The 20,872-nt window shown below is 42.5% G+C and overlaps 1 protein-coding gene across 6 annotated transcripts in view; it reads left to right on the plus strand.

The window, feature by feature from the left end:
• The first annotated feature begins 2,633 nt into the window (after positions 1-2,633).
• The window catches only part of samd11 (sterile alpha motif domain containing 11), a 48,843-nt gene continuing 30,604 nt past the window's right edge, over positions 2,634-20,872 (plus strand). The window contains exons 1-3 of one of the 6 annotated variants that reach the window (XM_063463156.1): positions 2,634-3,436; positions 4,567-4,658; positions 16,927-17,102. In XM_063463156.1, coding sequence (XP_063319226.1) covers positions 2,737-3,436; positions 4,567-4,658; positions 16,927-17,102 — 968 coding nt within the window. In that variant the 5' untranslated portion in view covers positions 2,634-2,736. Of the gene's footprint in view, positions 3,437-3,699; positions 3,721-4,566; positions 4,659-16,926; positions 17,103-20,872 lie in introns of those variants that run through there. The other 5 variants (XM_063463159.1, XM_063463155.1, XM_063463157.1 and 2 more) reach the window with 5 other exon arrangements.

The following is a 20,872-nucleotide window of genomic DNA, read 5'->3' on the forward strand; positions in this document are numbered from 1 at the left end:
ATGCTGATGGAAAGTTGTACTCATTTAACACCAAACCAATTTTTGAAGATGTGAAAGTTGAGGTGTCGTCACTAAAGTTTGGGGAACCCCTTGAATGAGTCACATTCAAGGATGGGCAGTGGGTGTAAGTAATGGGTGTCCCCTTTATGACTAGTTTCATCAGGGCTCTCCCGATGGTGCAGCCTGTAGCGCCAACGCACTTATCAACAAGGTTTCCATCGAGACATTTTGCTGCGGTGAGGCCCGCTTTGATAAAGTATCAGAGCTTCTAATCTGAAATGCAGCGTTCCACTTCCTAGAAACGACTTTTTAAACGTATGCCATAAATGTCAGCAGTTCATAATTAATGTCAGTGCTGCTTTTCAGCGAACTCGCCATCACGTGGAAAGATATGTCGAAAAATGTTTGATTTAATTTTTTTTTTTCTTTCTGTTTCAGGCGAGGCTTTTCAGAGAAGTGATCTCAGGTCACTTTTTTCTTCCTTAGCTGTGAGTGTAACATCTGTTTTGGTCTCTTCCTAATCCACAAACCCACTAATTCCATTACTTTTCCCTTCAGACATCACAGCTTCTCATATCCAAAGGGAAAAATGTCAATCTACAGCCTGTCATCATCTTCAGTGAGGTAGCTGGCATCTGTTTTTATACATGTCTGCTGTGTGTTTGCCTGCCTGGTCGTGGCTGGAGGCTTTTATACCAGTTTTGGCCCGGGCTGTGGACTCCGGCCTTCCCGTGCAGCGCTTCCGCCTGCGGTGTGGCGTACCTCTTTCCTGTGTGTGTCAGAGGCAGTTTGGCCTGATTTATAAGCTCTTGACACACAGCGCTTTAGACCCCACCTCTGCTGCTGGAATGGCTATTCCATGTGTTGGTGGTGGTGGATCCACCTGGGTGGTTCTTCACTGATGGGGGTCAGATGTGGTCTTGCTCATAAGCTCCAGGAGCTCAGGGGAGCCTACCCTGCAGACAGCGTGGAGAGAAAGTGCTTTCAGAACGTATGGTTCCAGGTTTTGGGTTATACTCCAGTTAAAGAAACAAAAGTCTGCAGCAGTGGTTACATATAAGACCAATTCCTTTTTAAATTTGCTATATGATGATTGAGTTTAGTTCAATTTTAACACTTTTACTCAAACAAACCGCCATTACTTATGACTGTATTGAGGACAAAATAGTCTGTTAGACCACAAAAATATATTTTTGGTCCATAATTTGACTTTTATTGCATGTCACACCAGTGTCTGTCTTTGTATTTCCTGTCTACATCACAACAGAAGCTATATAAAGGACAAAACACAAAAAAAATACGTTTTCCATTAACGTAGTTATTAAGCACACGTCTAACAGCTTACTATTGTGCTGTTTGAAATGGTACGGCCTGCCAAATTTTGTAATACCTGAAAATGATATCAATCTTGTTTTGCTTTGCTTTTTATTATAATAAATAGAAACACAAGGTTAACACCTTCTGTACTTGGTTAACACCAAAAATAGAACATGTAGAGAGCTTAACAGGTGAAAATGTGTTCAGCGCTGAAAGTGGTGGCTCACATAAAGACACTGCAGCAGGTGTGGCGGGAGAGGGCAGAACGGGGTCATAGTAGGTGAAGTATAACAAATAAGATGGTTGAATTTAGACACCAAAACGGAACACAGCAGTGGCCATGTGTGGATCTGGTGGTCTCTGACGTCCGTCCAGCAGTCCATTTCTTTTGTACAGGCTAGGTTAATAGTAAAGGACTACTTTAGAGCTGTGAAATTATATGATGATGAAGTGATTACAAGTTGAACATGTGAATAAAACTGGCCCTTTTTTGTTGTTGTTGTTGTTGGCTAAAAAATATGGGCAAAGCAAATTTGGAGCAGTTCCTCTAATAGTGAAGTTTAAAATGACATGAAAGGCATATTTTAGGGTTGAGTTTTGCTTCGGTTGTTAAATTGTATGAGTGCGATTTTGTGTCAGTGTTCCACTTAATAATTATACGATTGTGAGTTTTTGGCTAAACAGAAGGAAAGAGCTGAAAGAAGTTTAAGACTTAGTTAAATAGGTGGAGACAGTTTACTTCCTCGCGCTTCCTCGTGGTGGTTCCTCCATTTTACGCACTGAAGTGCCGTCCCTCGCGGTACCCCCCTCCCTCTGTGTGGGTCTCGCCTAGCCTCCGCTGTTTAAATGGGCCAAGTTGAGAAGCGGCGGAGAGTGCAAATCTTGTTTGGTCTGGGTCTGTGAACTTCAGCGTGACTTCAGCGACATACACAGGGGTTAAAAACTAACGACTCTTACCAAACTTTAAACCGCACCAACGTTTGCGCAGACACTAAGGATTATTAAGTCTCATATTTTATTATTATTACTATTATTATTATTAATATTGGGGCGCGTTTCTGATCAATGGCACATATAACTGTGGTTTAATTGAAATAAAACACGCACTCTTATCGGTTTCTTATTATTGGCTGTAACATTTGGGCTCGTTACATCTCCCCCAAGTTTCCACAACAGAATCGTTTTTTTTTTTTTTTTTTTTTATTTGTTTTGTTTTTTTGAAGATTGCACTGGCGATTGGTTTACCTCTACTCGGTGGATATTAAAAAAGAAAAGAAAAAAGAACTCCCACTTTTAAAATTCTCAAACGCTAAGAAGTGCGAGGTAAAACGTGGCCGCTACTGATTAGAGCAGGTAGGAGAGTGTGAGGGGCTCAGGGCTGCCCAGCATGTCAGGTATTAACAGAGCGAGTGTGATTAAATGTGGGAGGTAGGAGCTGTGAGGCTGGCGGAGAGCGCTGCTGCCGCTGCGAGCTGGAAACTACTGAATGGGAATCTATCCGGCAACTTCATCAGACCGCTGTCTCTCGGCGACACGGGACTGCGTAAAACCAAGCGGCGCGTCTCCAAGTCTGGGTCAGCCCAACTCACAGACGAAGAGGACGCTCAAGTTGGATCGGGCGAGCAGCAGCTTTTCACTTGTTACCGGCGCTCGGCTCCCACTAACATGCCTGCCATCAAGAAGGAGAGGCTGGATGGAGACGACATGGCATTGACTGCGTTCAACCCCTCTGAATACTTGGCCCCTTTAAATGCCACCGCTATCCCCGTGGTGACCCCGCATCCGCCGCCCTACGACCATATTTTCGCCCATCATCGCGCGTACTTGGGGCTCCACGACTCGGCGCTGCATCACCAGCACCTCCACCATCACACGGACGACTTAATGGTAGAGAGGTTCTCCTCCATCCCCGACTTTCAGCCCTTCTTCGACAACGGGGAGCCTTGCATTGAGGTGGAGTGCGGGGAAAACAAGGCTTTGCTTTATATCAATAAACTGTGTCAAGGCAGTAAGGGACCCTCAATTAAATACAGGGGCGAGTGGCTCACCCCCAACGAGTTCCAGTTTGTCAGTGGACGTGAGACTGCCAAAGATTGGAAACGGAGTATCAGACACAAAGGTAAGAACTGTATCTTCACTTTTCTGAAGGTTCACGGGCAAAGGAGGACACGACACGGTGAATTAGGAGCTTTATAGACGCCGCATAGTGTGGCTACTAACTTGAATCCTGTGGTTCGGTACTGAGTTTTGGAGTGAAAGGGTTACAGCAGTCGGTGCGTAAGGAGACAGATGAGAAAGGGCGCATATCCTCCACATACCCTCCGAGCCTTTGACACAGAGTTTGGGCTGCGCTCACACACACCGAGCCGGGGCTGCACTAGGAGTTGGCTGCACTGGACCGAGGTGAAAAGTTAGACGTAGTTTACTGAAATACGTGACAGTTCAGATATATTGTTTTCTTCCACATTATGAGATAAATCATTCCGCTAGGTGCAGCTGCACTTGTGCATGGGTGTTCACTTTTACGCATTGCATGTTAGATTTGAGGAGACTTTATGAGCCGATATTTTGCGTCAATTTAGCATCACAGTTCGTTTAATGCGACTTATTTGTATCCAGTGTTTCTCATTAAAGCTGTTGACTCATTTTGAATGGGTTTTTTTTTTTCATTAAAAAAAAAACTGAAGAAGAACAAAATAACAAAAAAACAAGAAACCGTTGCCAGTGATTTTTAGCTTGGCATTTACAGCAAATTATTCTTATGCAGTAACTATGCTTGGTGCGCGCCCTTTCGCCTCACACTCACGCGCATGCAGGGCTACTCAGGCAAAACTGACACGCATTAAGAAGTGTGTGGGTGGGTGGGTGGGGGTGTGGGGGGGTCGCCCACAGGTCAAAAATGATAGTCTTATAGTTTAATATAGCGATTCCTATAGACAGATGTCAGTAAGCTCCTGGCTGGCTCGCAGCCCTGAACAGTGGCTACAGCTGGACACAGTGATAAAATTAAACAGAGATTAGGCAAATCTTTGCAGGTACCGACTCTTTCAGGTCTGTGTTGTGTTAATTATCTGGTTATTATTATTTATTTTTGTTATTTAACATTATTTGTTTTTAAAATTCTGAGGTGAAGAGCTGAAGACAAATGCCATGTTAGTGGGGAGCTTCTCCCATGCTACAGGAGATGAGTTTAGTTGATGGAGGATATGATAGGTGTTCTCTGAAAGTGTCTCTCTTGTTTGTTTCCAGGAAAAAGTCTCAAGACTCTTATGTCCAAAGGAATCTTACAGGTGCATCCACCCATCTGCGATTGCCCTGGTTGTCGAATTTCATCCCCAGTGGTAAGAATATTTCTTTTTTTTATATATATACTGGTGGCTGCTGTGGCTTTCTGTATGTTTTATGTCGGGTATGGGAACACTACTTGCTGAGGTATAGCTTATTTGTCTTAAAGGTAACTTCTTTTTTTTTTAGTGTGTAGGGTTACTGTAGTGGGGAAGAATTATCTCATTGGTGGTGAAGGTTATAACTGGTCAAAGAGCACAGTCGTGGTATAAAAAAACATTTGTGTCAAAGGTTTTGTCATTTTCTTTTGCAGATAGGCAATATAATTGTTTGTTTTTCTGCTCAGTTAAATCAAAGATGACTATTTGCTCTTTCCTGGCTGGCACATCAGTTTATTTCTGTATTTCTTAAATCGCAAAATCTTGTTTAAGAGCTTTGGAGTCTGTACTCTTTTTTGTTTATTATATATTTTTTCCTCTTAGCCTATAGTTGAGTTCAGAGCGTGGGTCAGAGCTGGAAAAGACATACCAGCATTTATTGGTATTTTTGTTGTCAGCTTTTATTCTACCAGTGGGGGTAGTCTGTAAGACTATATTGTGAAGCAGTCTTTGTAACCTTGATGGAAGAGACCCTACAGGCACACATGTCAGCTTTGATGGTAATTTTCCTCAGCATGAATATCAAATCCACTTTCAGCCTTTCACAGATGTGGCGTATCAAACAGCCTTTTATTCGGAGGCATTGAGCTGTCCAGGTCTAATGCCTGACGTTGGGTATCAGTGGTCAGGCTCTTCTGTCTCGCCGAGTCAGTTTCCTCACCTGGCTGTTGAACTTTTGTTTGCCTAGTGCCTCCCTCAGGGCTCGGCCAGGGGCACGGTGCCAAACCTTGAGGCCTTGCAGGTGTGTCACGATTATAGCATCACCACTCTGTGTGTGAGTGTGTGTGTGTGTGTGTGTGTGTGTGTGTGTCAGCTTTGAGCAAGCACACTGCGGGCTCGCTGCCGCCAAATCTGTTCACACAGGTGCAGAGGGTTTTGAGCGTGAGTGTGTGTCTTTGCGTGTGTGTCTGTGTTTTCTTTCTTTCTTTTTTTTTTTTTTATCACCGCGGAGCGCATCTGTTGTCGCTCCCAAGCTCTAATCTTGAGGGAAGGGTGTAAGAGGCTTAGCGAGCTACTGAGCGTGGCTACTGCTGATTATTGTGTGCGAGGCACGCAAGGCAAAGGCGGGTTTGATAAGCCGGAGGTGTTTGAGTGATACAGGTAAACTGGTGACATTTTTTACAGCCAAGAATGAAGACCTGCACCCTGACACATTGAGTTCAGCCAAAACAAATTACCTGAGGGAGGTTGGGGGCAGGAAAAATACACGTCTTATTTTTTACAGAAGGATTTGAAAATGTGAGCGTTTGCTTGCGCTTAGGCTCATTACTGATATCATTGGCTCTTGGCTTGCTATGGCTTGTACAGTTCCACTTCAATTACAGCTGTGACGGAGAAAACTTTGTTATTGACGTAAGCAGAGATATGAGAGCCTTAAGGTTGTTGTTGTAGCCTTTTCTGCCTCTTTCCCCTTTCCTTGGGTTGGTGGTGAAGCCTAAAGTCAAACCCACCAAGTGAATACCTCTATGACACACGCACAAGCACACATACACACACACACACACACACACACACACACGCATAGACACACAGGCTGAGTATGTTGGCAGTTCTATGTGGAGCAGTGAGGGTTAGGCGGAGGAGGGAAGGCAGCGGGACTTGTATGGCCTGTACTGGCGTCTCCCTTTCTCCCCACTGACTCCCCTCAGGGCATGGCAGCCAGCACTCCCTCACTGATGAGCTCTCGCTCTCTCGCACTTTTACACACACACACACACACACACACACACACACACACACACACACACACACACACACACGCGTGCACTATATGCCTGCCTACTGACACAAATTACCTCATGCCGACATTTGTTTTGAAAGTTTGACGGCTGAACTTTGAGTGATCTTGTTTCGCTATAGGCATGAGGCAAGCCATCATAAAAAAGTGCAGCAGCTGGTGGGAAGACGTCTCACCTGCCTGCACAGAAATCAGGGAAGGTAATTTGCTGCGTCTGCCTGGGCACGAGCTGTTTTAATAACACCACGACACAAATTGGTCCGTTACACTGGAAAGTTTATGGATTAAATATGTTCTTAATGTTGGTGTATGAAATTAATTCCTTTACGACTCGCTGTCGAGGTGTCTTACTTTTCTATTATGTAATAACGGCAAGTTGCTTAAAGGATTCCTCTTTCATATTAGCATTTGCTTTTGTTACGGTTATTCATTGAGGTTTTCAGATGCTGCTTATTGAGTGTCTGTATAATACTTTATCTTAGCTCTGTGTATTTGTTTTTTTGTCTTTGCGTATGTTTGTGTTGGTTTGTATTTGTGTTTCTCTTTGCCTGATACCGGCTGACTTGTCAGCTTGCTGTGTGTGCACGTATGAGTGTGTTTGGGTGTGTGTGTGTGTTTGTGTGTGTCTCTTCCCGGGAGAGCTGGGCTTCCTCTGCTCTGTTATTTCAGCGGAACTGGCGGAGGCCGGGAGGAAATTACTCTCCCCTCCTCCGGCTCGTAAAGACCTCCTCCAATCAAGGGCTTCTCTTGCAAAGTGGAATTAAACACGCAGCCGCGCATATCTGTACAAGCACGTACACACACACACACACACACACACTTTGTTCCGTATAACTTCTTTCTCATTATGTTCATAACACCCATTTTCAGTTGGGTAAGAATGGAGAAGATAATTAAATAATTAAAGTGCTCCATGTTGAGTGAAACATAGGAGGACGATGTGTTTGTGTGATGGCTAGGCCGTATCCACTGCGTGACGTGTTCTGTGTTTGTGCACACGCACGCATGCATGTTGCTGATGCTACGTTGCTATGGTAACAATGGAATAGGTCATCAGCTCAGAAGTGTGCAGAAACTGCAGTTGTGCCAAGTGCATAACTTTGGTGCGCGTCTCTCTCTGTGTCTCTGCGACCAATTAGATATGGAGCCTCCAATATGTGCATCAGTCTTACTGATAGAGAGACATTAAAACCGTAATGTGGGGATGACATACAGAAATGCAACCCTAGTCATATACACACAGTTAAAACCATTTTTGTGGCTCTTGTTGTCTTTCCATCTATGAATAATTCAGTTAAAATAAACTGTTTAATTTAGCAAATTACCCATTAGCTTCCGTTAGTGTCCTGCTCAGCAGAGATGCCAAAGACTGAGAGCTGAATGTGTCTGGCAGTTTGTGTGAACGAGCTCTGTGCTGCACTGTGGTGGGTATTATGTATATGTTTGGGTGCGGACACTGTTAAGATGCCCCTATAATAAGTTGGAACAGTTGTCTGTCAACCAAATGTGGTTTGTCACAGTGAAGATAGTGGTGATATTTCTTGAAAAACCCTCCTGTTTGTGTGTGGAGTAAAGTGTTTGTGCTTGCATTCTGACGTGCGATTTCCTCTGATAATTGTAGGCCTGATCTGCCACATCAGACCTTTGTAGACACTGTTGTGTTGCTATCATACATCTTTCAATACATTGAAAAGAACTCATAGCTGTATTCAACCAAAGAAAGAACATTCACCAGTTTGTGATGGTCTAATGAGTTTCTGGTTATTAATATTGACTTTAATAATGAATTTGGTTGTTAGCTGTATACTTAATGTAAACACATAGAAGGTATATGTATATATTTTAATATTACAGATGTAACAAGGTTTAGCTGCATGTATATAGTTGACTTCTTTAAATGTTGTCACACGTGATATTTATGCAATTGTCCATTGAATGGGCTTAATTCAGGTTAAACTCTTTACAGTATGAAAACAACAAAAAATATCAGCTGAATTTTGCCACAGCTCTATTCTCCCCTCTTCTTCCCCCCCATATTTGTCAGGGGAAGGAAAGCCACGGTCGTTACCTGTCTGTAAAGCTCCCCTGTGGCGTCCTCAGTCGGCATACACAAACACATAGAGAGAGTTGGAGAGAGAGAGGGCGATGGAAAGGCAGAGAGAGAGAGAGAGAGAGAGAGAATAAGTGAGGAAGGAGGAAAGAAAGGCGGGTGGGGGGGCGGGGGGTCGTGAGAGGCACGCTTGCACGCCTGGCTGCACCGGCACTGACCTCCCAGCGCCGAGCCTGCAGCCTCCCCTCCACCTCGCCGCCTCTCGCCCTCTGTGCACCTCAGCCCCTCCTCCACTGTTCCCCCAACCCATCCACCCCCTCCCCTTTTGCCTTGTGCCGCTCCACTGGGCTGCAACTGCCCGCTTGGCTCAGCGCGTGGGGGCCGAGTGTGCAGGAGAGCATGTGTGCATGTGTGTAAATATATCTGTGTGTGTGTGTCAGGAAGGCGTGGGTCTTGGTCGCATGCCTGTCTGTCCTACAGTGCTTTCTCACTTTTTTTTTTCCTCTTTCTCTCACATGGCCTTGAACAACCAAGTGTTGCCTAAAGACTGCACATAAACCACAGACACACACTCGCACACACTGCCATCCACAGTCAGATCTATTTTTCAAAGTGCATTTGAACTCATAAGGAGTTGGTGCTTTTGTGCATGATCTCATTGGAGATTGATAGTTCTTTTTGCTGTTATCACACATTTTCAGTACAATATGTGTGAAGGAGTGAACACCACGAGGAGCCACTCAAACAATATTTATTTATTATTAACCAAAATATTGACCTTTAAAGAATCCCCATGCTAATACCTCTGTCAGCACAAGCATGTTCTTACCGAAATTATTCCAAATGCTTGGAAGATGATGTAACAACAAAATCTTTAGTGAACCATCTCTAACACTATACCAGAATATGTTGGAAAATTCAAATCCCATATTTACTCGTGCTCTCCATACTTGCTTTTAGACCATTGCTCTTTGTTCTGTCTGCAAGCCTGATGCTACTGTGTTATGTATAGAAGTATGTTTGTTATTTGGTATTATTTGATGTTATTTTGGTGCGATGGAAATCGGGTCTAAAACCATATACAAATTTCAAATGGAACCTGTGATACTCATTTGCATTGGTTGCAACTGTACTAGACTACTATTGCATGATTCACTTTTCCTTGATTCTGTGCCTCAGTTGATCCACGCTCTGAAACCAAACAGTTTTAGCTTCCTTGCGCCTTCCCTTGAAGCTAGCCTTCTTTTGGTTGGCTACTCTTCGTAAATGTCTGAACAGGAGCTGCGTAGGGCTTCACTACTCACGGCAAAAAGCTGTGCGCACGAGGTGAAACGCATCATTAATATCCCCACTCTCTGACATCATACAGAGACAAAATTAGAAAGGGGGGGAAAAAACTATCTGAAACCGAGCTTGTTGCTACCAGTGATCACTAATGCATATACTGACATCATTATTTGAAACTTCGTTAGCATCCACAATTGTAGCAGTGTATAGACGGAAAATATAAAACGAGCACTTTAGACTCTAACCTGACTGGATAGGAGCTTCATCTACAAATAAAATTTTGAAGTATTGATAGGTTTTGCTTTAAAAAATAGGGCAATGGTTAGGCCGACAAACATGCTTAATGTTAGTATAGTTCTCAGGAACATGCAGCTAAGTCTTATCTTTTAACAGAAGAGCAGTAACAAGTTACTGTAACAATTACTAGTAAAATATATGTATATAAAATAAAAGTGATGAAACTGTGTTGAGGCATAACTATGTTTTTCTCCACTTGTGTAAAGCTGCGAGTTTCAGCTGTCATTTTAAAGAAAAATTTGCTGTCTGGTGTAGTCTGTTAAATTTCTTAATGTAAAGCTCACACTAGTCATGCAATTATAACCCCGCGAGGCAAATAGAGATTTTGTCATTGTCTCTGCACAGTATACTGTGCCTTTGTCTGATTTCTTTCAGTTTTGTTTCTAAACTTGCTGAAAGGTCACGAAGTACGAAATGTTTGTTTTTTTTCTACAAACATATGGGGTGTGTTGAAGAACGAAAAAACACCGAAATAACGTGGGGACGACAGTTAAATATCTTTCATGGAACGAACATCAGCCTGGTAATGAATGTTTTCCGTCAATTTACCAAAGCAAAAGCAACTCCACCAACTCTGTTTTTTGATGACTTGTGGCTCCATTAAGAGATTTTACAGACCAGTAGAAATTCTTACAGACTTTATCCTGACTATCAAACAAATCATATAAACTTTATTATTAGGTTAGTGGGGGAAATCAGATTAACTGTGAACCATGTAAACACTTTAATCAAACCATTACCTTAATCTGATTATTCACAGTAGCTAGGTTATGCTGGTCTTGTTTGCACACTGAGCGACCTCAGGTTGACCAAAGCTGACAAATTTGTAGTTAATCACCTTTTTCAAAGGTGCACCTGTGAAAATGTCATAACGGCCTTACCGTCCACTGGAATCGGAGGCGAGGAGATGAGACTAAACAAAGTAGATTTTGCATTTTGTGACGAATTGTTTTTCAGTCTCGCGTAAACACACAACAAACAAATTGTTTGTTTTGGCCTTGTTTCAGAGCTCTTATGCTAGCGCGGTAATGACCGCTTCGCGCCCCCCCCGCCAAACCCACCATCCTCATGCTCACCCCCCCTCCCCTCGCTGTCGTCTCCTCATTCCCCCTCCCCCTTTCCCCTAGTGCTCGCGCCAAGTCGGCCCGCCATCCCGCCTCCACACACACACACACACACACACACACACACACACACACACACACACACACACACACATGCTGCGAGGTAACGGCAGACAGGCGCGTGACTCATTAGGCATTCGTCCCCCAGGGAGATCGCTGGGGGGGCGCGTGCGAGGGAGAGAGAGCGCCGCAGCTGCAGGAATGTCACGGGCGGCTTCTGCTCTGTGTGTGTGTGTGTGTGTGTGTGTGTGTGTGTGCTTGCTAATGCTGGTTGGAGCCAGCGGCGGGGCACTGCACCTTTCAGGAAATAACGCAAGGAGAAAGGCGAGGAAAAAAAGGGGAAAAAAAACATACTTATTAGTCCTCTTTTTCCACCAAGTGCTTATTTAAAAGTCTAAAATGAATTTGGAGAGAAAACATTAGATTGCCTTATAATTTCTGCTTTAATTTGAATGCTTTTGCTGGCCAAGCTGTGCTTTAGCTGTAGATGTTAGCCTGCGTTGTTTTTCACCATGACAGCTTTTTGTTGCTTTTAAGCCATGCACTGGCCATGAATTTATGAGCATTTATGGCTGCAAATGCAACAGCATTACTCACTGAAATATTAAAAATGTATCATTCCTATATGTTAAAATAAACAAAAATGTAACGAGCTGATTTCCTGCCTCTTCATTAAATTTTAAATCATTTTAGTGAGCCCAGTAGCATATATTTCAGTACTTCAGTAAATCTCTTCCCACCACACTAAAGACCATATGAGACACAGGAAGTCAGTGCTGGCTTCATCAGTCTTTTAAAGTGACGGTGTTATGTCATTTAAATGTAGGTCACTCTTAGGTTAATGCTCCTCACGACTTCGGACAAGCCCCCAACAGTAACAGAGAAACTATGTGCTCTATATTTGGCATATTTTGAGGAGGATCAGAAGTTTTTCTGAGAGTGCCCATCTTCTTCTTCTCCAGTGCAATTCACATTGCCCATTCCGCTCATATTTGTCTCTCTGTGAACCCTGTCCTTATATTCCTTTTGGTCCTGAATGTGGAAAGCCTCTTTCATTAAAATCTCTATATGTAGTAAAGGAAAAAAGAAACTAAACAGTGCGGGTCTTCTAGACTTTTGTCTCTGGTTGTTGTATCGTTGGCTTTGTGCGTGTGCCTACCCATCAGCGAAACTACGTAATGCATGCAGTTCAGACTTGTTTCATGTTGCAAGCCATATGTAAATGTTACCAGGTAGTAAAATTGTAGTCCCAGTATTTGCAGAAAAGCAATCAGGCTGTGGATCCAAACTTGAAGCCTACACGGTATTGGCCAAAAGGATTGCAAGTGGGCTTAAGTGGCAGTTGGTGCTATTCATGTCTTTAAAATTTTGCCATGGAAACTGCGTTAGCATTCATAGAATTAAGAAAATCACTTACAATGAATCCGTTGAGAGTGTTACAGATGGGCGTAGCTTGTGGGTGTGAAAAGTAAAGATAATGCAGAAATGCCTTGAACCTGCATTCTTTGTAAACACCACTAGGGGGGCGAAGCTGTGGTTGCAAGACTTCCACGCATAGAAGTCTACGCCACGCCAGTAAATACTTTCCTGCTGAGTGTATGACCTCAGTCACTCATTTCGGGTTACACTAAATAAAAAACAAACAAACAAGCATTTTGGTCATTCTAGGGGTTAAAAAGAGGAATTATCCAGGATATGGTCATTGGCTAGTTGATAGCGCATGAGTGTGCAGTTTCACAGACAGAACCATCACCTGCGGTCGCATCCGGTTTCAAAACACTAATATCTCGATGATGGTAATGCTACATGTTAGGCTTTAAAATGGGACTTCAGAAACCAGTGGATGACGTCACAAACCGAGTGAACAAAGACCGAAATAGTTAAAAATAAAACCTAAAGACACTAAAACTTTTAACGTCTCACGAAGATTTGTTTTTAAAGCTAATACATCTTTATTACAATACGTAATGCAAAGGTAACATGTTGTTTCACTGGCTAAAGCAGTTGTGGCCACCTTTAAATTAATATGTAATTGAATAATAAATTATTTTTCTATATATCAATCATTTGTTGAAAAAAACTGGACTGTAAATTATTGTAATCGTACTTAACCTAGATATTTAAGTTACCCCAATGCCTTAAATATGTTTGACTCCCCCAGTCATCTTACAGCTTTTATGATGTAATCCTAGCAGGCTTAACCGAAGAGATTCAATAAATGTAAACTATTAGTCTTAGATCTTCTTCTCATATAATTTGCTTAGTTTGAAAGAAGCTAACTAGTTACTTCATTTAAAAATGTGTTACAACCACAAAAGCTTGATTTAATCCTTAGTTTAATAAACAGCGCTAACTTAATTTAACATGTATGAAAGGCTAGAAAAACTCGTTGTGTTTTCTATTTTGAAAAATCTCTGAGAATAAATACTTTATATTTTAACCTTGAAATGATTTGTGTACATTAAGTTAAACCAGAAGATATTGATTAATGCCAAATATTTATAATTCCTTCAATGAATGGAAGTGAGTGCTTTTGTGTTATGTAGGCTTCAATAAGTGAATACTATATATAGTAGATTCTGAAGGATGCTCTTGCATCAAACTTAGAGTTCATCTCTTATTATTTCTGACCTGTAATAGCATAATGAATACCTGCACTGCTGTTTGCCCCCAAAGTATCAAACATGCAGCGATCTGTCTGAATCACTGAGAAATTTCAGTTCAGCTTCAGTTAGTGCCGGCTTCACTGCATATTGTGAGTGATTGGCAGATTGTCTGTGTGTTTCTGGATGTTTGTAGTCATTATAATTGTAATTGTCTATATTGTGCAATCAGTTCATCGGTATGTCCTCATGCGTGTGTGTGTGTGTGTGTAAATGTGAAGCCCAGATATATTTCTTGGCTGGCTGACTGTTAGACAGAAAGCGTGGGAGGTGATATTCATAGAGGTGCTTTTAGTGGGACTTTTATGAGAGACTTTTTTCCATGGCTGAAAGGAGGTTGACCACACACAGTAAGGTTGCCTCAGCTCTGCACACACGCATGTTTGTGCGTGCATGTACGAGCATGAGCGCTCAGGCGCCCTTCCTTTGAGCGCTCCTACGTGGGCTGCCAGGGGTGTGTTTGGCTTCATGTTTTGTTTCAGAGAGCCCTCCCCCGTCCTGCGGAAGTGTTGCCGGAAGCAGTGGGAGCTCACCCCCAGTTCTGCGTCAGTGCCACTAAAGAAAGGATTGGGGCTTTCCGGGAGGAGAGAAGAGGGAGGAAGGGAGGGGGGCTGTCAGGCTGGGTATGTCACGGCCATGTGGGTGGTTGTCACGCACACACACGCACACACACACAGTCACAGTCACGACTGCTCTTAGACAAACTATTCTTGTGTACACTCTATTGCTGGCTTGCTCCGAGTAAAATCCCCCGCTTTGGAGGGGAATTCTAAGGAATATTAACAGGTGTGCCTGACTGTGAGAGCATGCATGCGTTTTATGTGTGTCACGGTGCGGGTGTAGTGCACATGTGTTTTCCCTGACAATGTGAAGACAGCAATAAATAGACCTGGAGGTGGAGAATTTGTATTTGCCAGATGTGCGTGTGTAAGAGAGACAGATGGATGTGGTTGGATCCATAAAGGAGTGATTTATTTATTTTTATTCCTTTTTTGGGGAGGGGTTCACTCTTGGCCCCTCCACTCCTCTTGACTCTGTATTAGAGCTCCAGCATTCATTTCTTTGACTTGGACCTGGACTAGAAGAAGCAGAAGTACCAGAAAGTGATCAACTGTCCTGAAATAATGGTGCACAACTTGTAGAAAGGTCCGACAGGACAGGAAACAGATGAAAAATCTTTTTTATTTATTTATTTTTTTTTAAGCAAGACACAGAAAAGCAGAAAGGCGAGAAATTTTCAGAAATCTGTGGCCTGCTCATCCTGGGGGATGTTTTCATCTTTCTCTGTCCCCTCCCAACTCTTTTTTAATGTGTGCCATTTGAGAGACTCCAGAGGGGCTGCACCTGTTTGCCTCTTGGCTAGGAGCCCCCAAATCCCTCCTTCTGCCCCCGCCTGCCACTCATGCTACAGCACCTCCTGGGATGGATGGAGCGAGGGAAGAAGGGAAATATAGGGAGGAGTGGTGGAGTGTGGGGTTGCATGCCGTGGAAGGGATAGCTGGAGGGCTTGAAGGAGTAAGAGCAGAGATGTAGGCACACACAGAGAGTAAGAGAGAGAGAGAGGGGAATATAGTTTCACATCCAAGTCCATTCTCCCACACTGGACAGAGCTTCCCTCTGTGGAGCTTTCTCTCTTTCATGTTTTGACTCACCGCATTCTCTTTTATTTCTGTGTTTTCTCTCACCTTTTTCTCTCCTGTGCAAAACCCACATCTGCTCTTCCTCTCTTCCTTGTTAACTTTTCTTCTCTGCCCTGTCGTTCCCTTGCTCGTTCTCCAATTTTCTTCCCTGACTTGGTCTCTTTTACTCTATGCATCTCTCAGTCCTCCTATCTAGGTTATTCCTCCCCTCCTCTTTCTCACCCTTCTCCCATTGCTCTGTGATAGGGTCGTGTTAATCTGCAGTGACCTCTTCAGGTCACATTAAAGGTCGCCCAGCTTCACTTCCCGATATCCCTACGGCCATACTCTTGTCTTAATCCCTACTTTGCTCTGCTAACTCCAGGAAGTTTTGGAACAAAATAAATACACGGTTCACCGACAGAGTTATTTTCTTCCCATAGATTTGCATTTGAAATAAAAAGTCATGTAATAGGCAACATGTAACCTTTATCTTTTATTATATTATATACCCCACCTTTCAACATATGACAGCTGGGATAGGCTTTAGGACACACACACACACACACGCACACACACACGCACGTTACATCTGGCTCACTGATATCTGTAAATGTCATCTCCCCAACATGCTTTTCAGTCATGCAACCCCGTATCATCACGCTCCCACCTCCGTGCTTTACTGTGGCAGGCTGAACCCTGTCTGAGCCGAACACATTTATCTTGGTCTCATCTGACCAAAGCAGGTGTTCCCAGCATTTATTGGGTTTCTTTTCATGTCCTTTTTTCAAAGCCTAATCTTGCAGATTTGTGCCAAAGAGCAGGGAAGGGGTTTTTCTTGCACGTTGCCCACAGAGGCTAACGTTATGTAATGTCCTTTGCAATATCTGAGATATAACAGAGAGTTGGATTTTCATTGATAACGCCTATTCCAAGTGGGAAGCCTTTACCTCTGTGTGCTAATCGTGCACTCTCTGCGGTGATTTTAGGGCAACAGCCAGAAAGGCTCTGATTAGCGGCACTACAGCTCGTTCTGTGCGTTCTGATTACTGCAGTAACTGTTTCGGCTGATTTTTAGTCTATCATTTCCTGTCAATGTGCAGTCTGACAATCAGACTTTCCAAAATTTCTGCCAATTCTTTTTCATATACAGCCAGACTTGCAGCTAGAAACCCATGGATCGCAAACTGAAAGAAATCTGGTGTTCAGGTCTGCTTTTTTTATTTATTTATTTTTTGGCTTTGATTTTCTACTTTGAGTATCTACTTGTATTTTCAGTGTTTTCATCTCAAAGAGTGGCAACTTTAAATAACTCACATTTTAGTACTTTGTCTGTCTGGAATTACTGAATCCTGTTTTTAAAGTCTCGCCTTTTCTGTGTTTTGCAGAACCGCGGGCGCTTGGCAGAGAAGCGCACCATCCCCCTGCCACCTAACCGGGTGCCCAAGAAGGAGCTGGCCTCCATTTTCAGCAGTGACGACAGTGAAGGCAGTGACCGGGCCAGTGGGGATCATGCTCACATCAAACAGGAGGATGAGCTGCATTACAGTATCATGAGAAAGAGGTCAGTCACCTCTGACTTGTAGCTATGACTTGCATGCAGTTGGTTGTTATGCTCTTTTACAAAATTAACAGGTAATTACCCAGAATTTTTATTTTATTTTATTGTTGTAAGTCATATATTTTTACTCAGGCTTTTATTGTGTCTTCCAAAAAAAAAGTAATTTAGTCACCACATGAAGAAAAACATTAAACTAGTCTTTGTTTTCTTGTTTTTGTTTTTGCCTCTCAGATTGTGTTTAATTGCAGATGGATGTAGCTTTAATAAACTAATAGCACCTCAGGCGTGTATAGTATTTTTATCAGAAGTGGCTTCAAGATAATTTTGCTGTTAAAGGCTCACTTTTAGACAAACAAAGAGCCGCATTTCAAAAATATATATGCATGGTTTTTGCTTTGGGATGTCTAATGGAAGCTGTTGAGCTTTCATGGCGTTAATTGGTTTGTTAGTTTGCGTTATTCTGCTCCTGCCAAGTCTCGGTGTGTCTGTCTTGAGTTGATATCGAATGACTGAATCACCTGAGTCACTGCTGGCTGTTTCATCCTATACTGTAGCAGGGAGCAGCTCGCTCATAATGGAAAAGATAAATTTGCCGTCTTTATGGTGTTCAGCTGATCTAAAGATTGTTTCAAAACGCTTATGAAGTGTTTTTTGAACAACTCGAGTTAGATTAAAGAAAGAAGTAGCATATGCTGCCTCAAAGACACTTTGGCAGTGGTAAAAACATGCAGTGCAGTGCATCTATAAAGCCTCCCTGGGTCCTCATCATTCACATGAGTAGTGTTTTATTTTTGTCAGATCTGGAAGGAAAGCAGGAGTTTTTTGAGTTGTGCCATTTTTATTTTTAAGAAGTAGCTGGTATCACATCATAATAATAATCCCCCTGGAGTATGTTTTAGGCATACATCTCAAATGCTTTCATAATGATTGGGGGCGTTTATTCTTTACATTGAGCAAGTTTATGTGTTAAATTAACAAAAATATTAAAGAGTTATTTTCAGAATGAAGATGATTTCTGTGCAGGATTTTTGGTTTGTCATAAAGTGGGAACTGCTCTGGATACAAGTGAATAATCACGTCTCCATTTTCATACATGCAAACAAAGACGTGCAAGGCTACAATGATGTCATACACAGTCACTGGCGGCGTATAGTCGATGGGGTTAGGAACAAAAACTAAACTGAGATGGAATTATAATTATTCTTGTGTGTGTGTTTGTTTTTTGTTTTAATTGCCACCGTGGAATTTTGTGATTGCTCAGTATGTACGTAAACTGATTGTGATATTTAGAAATCAGACAGATTATTGATTTAAGGCAGAGCCTGTTCATTGATTAAACCCAGAAAGTCCCCAGCTGCATTATAGGAGCTTGTGCAACCTCATTAAAGAAGGGGATGTTTTTCATGTCGTGAGATTTACGCGTGACACGGCGGACAGCGCAGCAACTGTGAAGCTTTAAATGGATCCACTAACCTCATTTAAGAGGGCTTCCCCTCCCCCTGACACTTGTGCCGCTGGCGTGTTAAGATGATAATGAATTTAAAGAACACTTATGACTAATATGTCAGGCTTTTACCCTTTGAAAGGCGACGGACTCGCTGGAGCCGCAGCTCCGGTCTGTCGTGGGTATCCGTCTCAGCCTTGCTTTATCCCCCAATGTGGGTCTGGACGAACAGGATAATGGGATGTCCAATCATGGAAATGTGATTTCCATTGACCGCAGCTTCGTAAGTGAGTCGTAGAAGGGTCTTAACAAATTGGATTTGTCCAATGGATGTGAAAAATACAGGGCCTCTGTATACATGTGAGTGTATCTGTGCTGTCTCATCCTCACATCATCAGAGCTGGCGGCAGCACCGTCACACCCACTCGGTTGCAGCAACTTGCCTACTGTAACTGTACTTTAATCTAAAAGAGCACATCAGATGTGCCATGTGGTATTTAACCGTTTGATCCTTGCGTAATGCTTCATCCAGAAGGATTACGTTGGGAGATTCTCCCCTTTTTTTTTTTTTTTGACTCAGTTCAAGTTTTCACTGCAGAGTTGCATGAAACTTGTATAAAGTGTCGAATTTTTCACTAAAATGATTTTGCATACCAATGTCAGAAAGTTTCTGACCTTCTCATTTCCAAAATTCATTATCAGACACTTCATCTTAATCTGATTAATGGTAGCAGTCTCTGTCTTAACAGACAATTGGTTTTCTTGGCACTCTATAGATCTGCATTTGTCCTGCTGAATAAGCATAGACCAACTACAGACTGAAGTGCAGCCAAACCACAGAATTAACCCAATAATCGTTATCGCAATAGAACGCACATGGACGTTTCCTGGATATCAGAATGTATCCAATCTCCTATTGTGGTGTCTGCGCTACAGATTGTTAGGATTATTTACACACTGATTGATGAAGTTCATCTTGAGGGAAAAGATTATGACTTTTTGGTTGGAAAAAGGAGTGCAAATGGAGGTCAGCTCAGTGATTTTTCAAACTATTCATCCTCTGCAGCATCCTACCTATGCAGGCTTTATGACTCTGTAATTACGCCACCTCACTTCCTCGTCTGCTCCCGTCATAATTACTACTGCCGCCGTCGTGTTGTAATGTAGCTCCGGTTAAATAAGCTTTTTACACCATCAACCTATGGAGTCATTTTTCATAATTTTTTTTCTTTTTTTTAATGGCAGGGAAATTTTAAGATTTTAGCGTCTTACTCGAGGGCAAAACAAAGCCTATCTTAGCGTTTGTTTATCTTGGCTATAGATAACAAGGGTTGATTGAAAAGTGCTGACTGAGAGCCTGGATAATTACTTGGCAGCCACCGTGGATTTTGTAAGTTACACCTGCTGACGTCTGCCTTCCAACCTGCAACCTCTGGAAGACAAACTTCTTCATACCCATTATTAGCCTTTGCCAAAACAAACACAAAAGACGCTTTAACAGTTTCTCAGTCATCCACGGCAATTAATTGTATATGCAAATTCTCCCTTCTAGAAAAGAGACGCTAAAGTAATGAGAGGTAGGTGTTTGTAACAAAATCAGCAAACATACTTCATAAAAGGGTCATCTTTTCCTGTCTGGTCATATTAGAGCATGCTAATATCCTCCTTGTCATGGCAGCAAAATGATATTTTAAGTCAAAATGTAGAAGAGCTGGCATGAGTTTGAAGTACCTTTGTTACTGTTTGTTACAGGCTGTGGGTGATAACAGGCTGGTATGAAAATAAGCAGCAGGCAGATGCTTACATTTATGAAGATTTAAAAAATTCACATAACTTTGTGGCCCCTTTTTGGGAAGCATCATTGGCTCATTTGTTAACAGGAGAGCTTTACTTAATCTGGCCAATGGAGAAAGACACTGATGCTGAGTTAGCTACTGTATGTCTGTTGCATTTGACATTTTGTCCTCTGGCTTCATTGAACAACCGTGTCATTGCCTTATGCCAGTAAGGGGTCAGAGACAGTGTGAAATTACTGGAAATGGCTCTCCCCTAAAGCACTAATTAATGAGCTTGGAGGTTTTATAGCTTTTTAGAGGAGCTTTCCGCCTTAAAAAGGGAAAAAAATGGCCTTGTTTACATGCCTTTGCCATGGCGACATAGTCGCAGCAATTTAGTAGTTGATTGGGCGTTGGCTAGCAGCAAGGCATTCATTGTTTCCACACAGAAGAGTGATTTCTCTCTGTTAACTTGCTGTCATAACACAGAATGGACAGAAAGATGGTCAGCAGTGTTTCAGCTGTTAGGCTCAGATGTGGCTTGAGATATGTTC

The sequence above is a fragment of the Pelmatolapia mariae genome, linkage group LG20, assembly GCF_036321145.2.
Source record: "Pelmatolapia mariae isolate MD_Pm_ZW linkage group LG20, Pm_UMD_F_2, whole genome shotgun sequence".
NCBI lineage: Eukaryota > Metazoa > Chordata > Actinopteri > Cichliformes > Cichlidae > Pelmatolapia > Pelmatolapia mariae.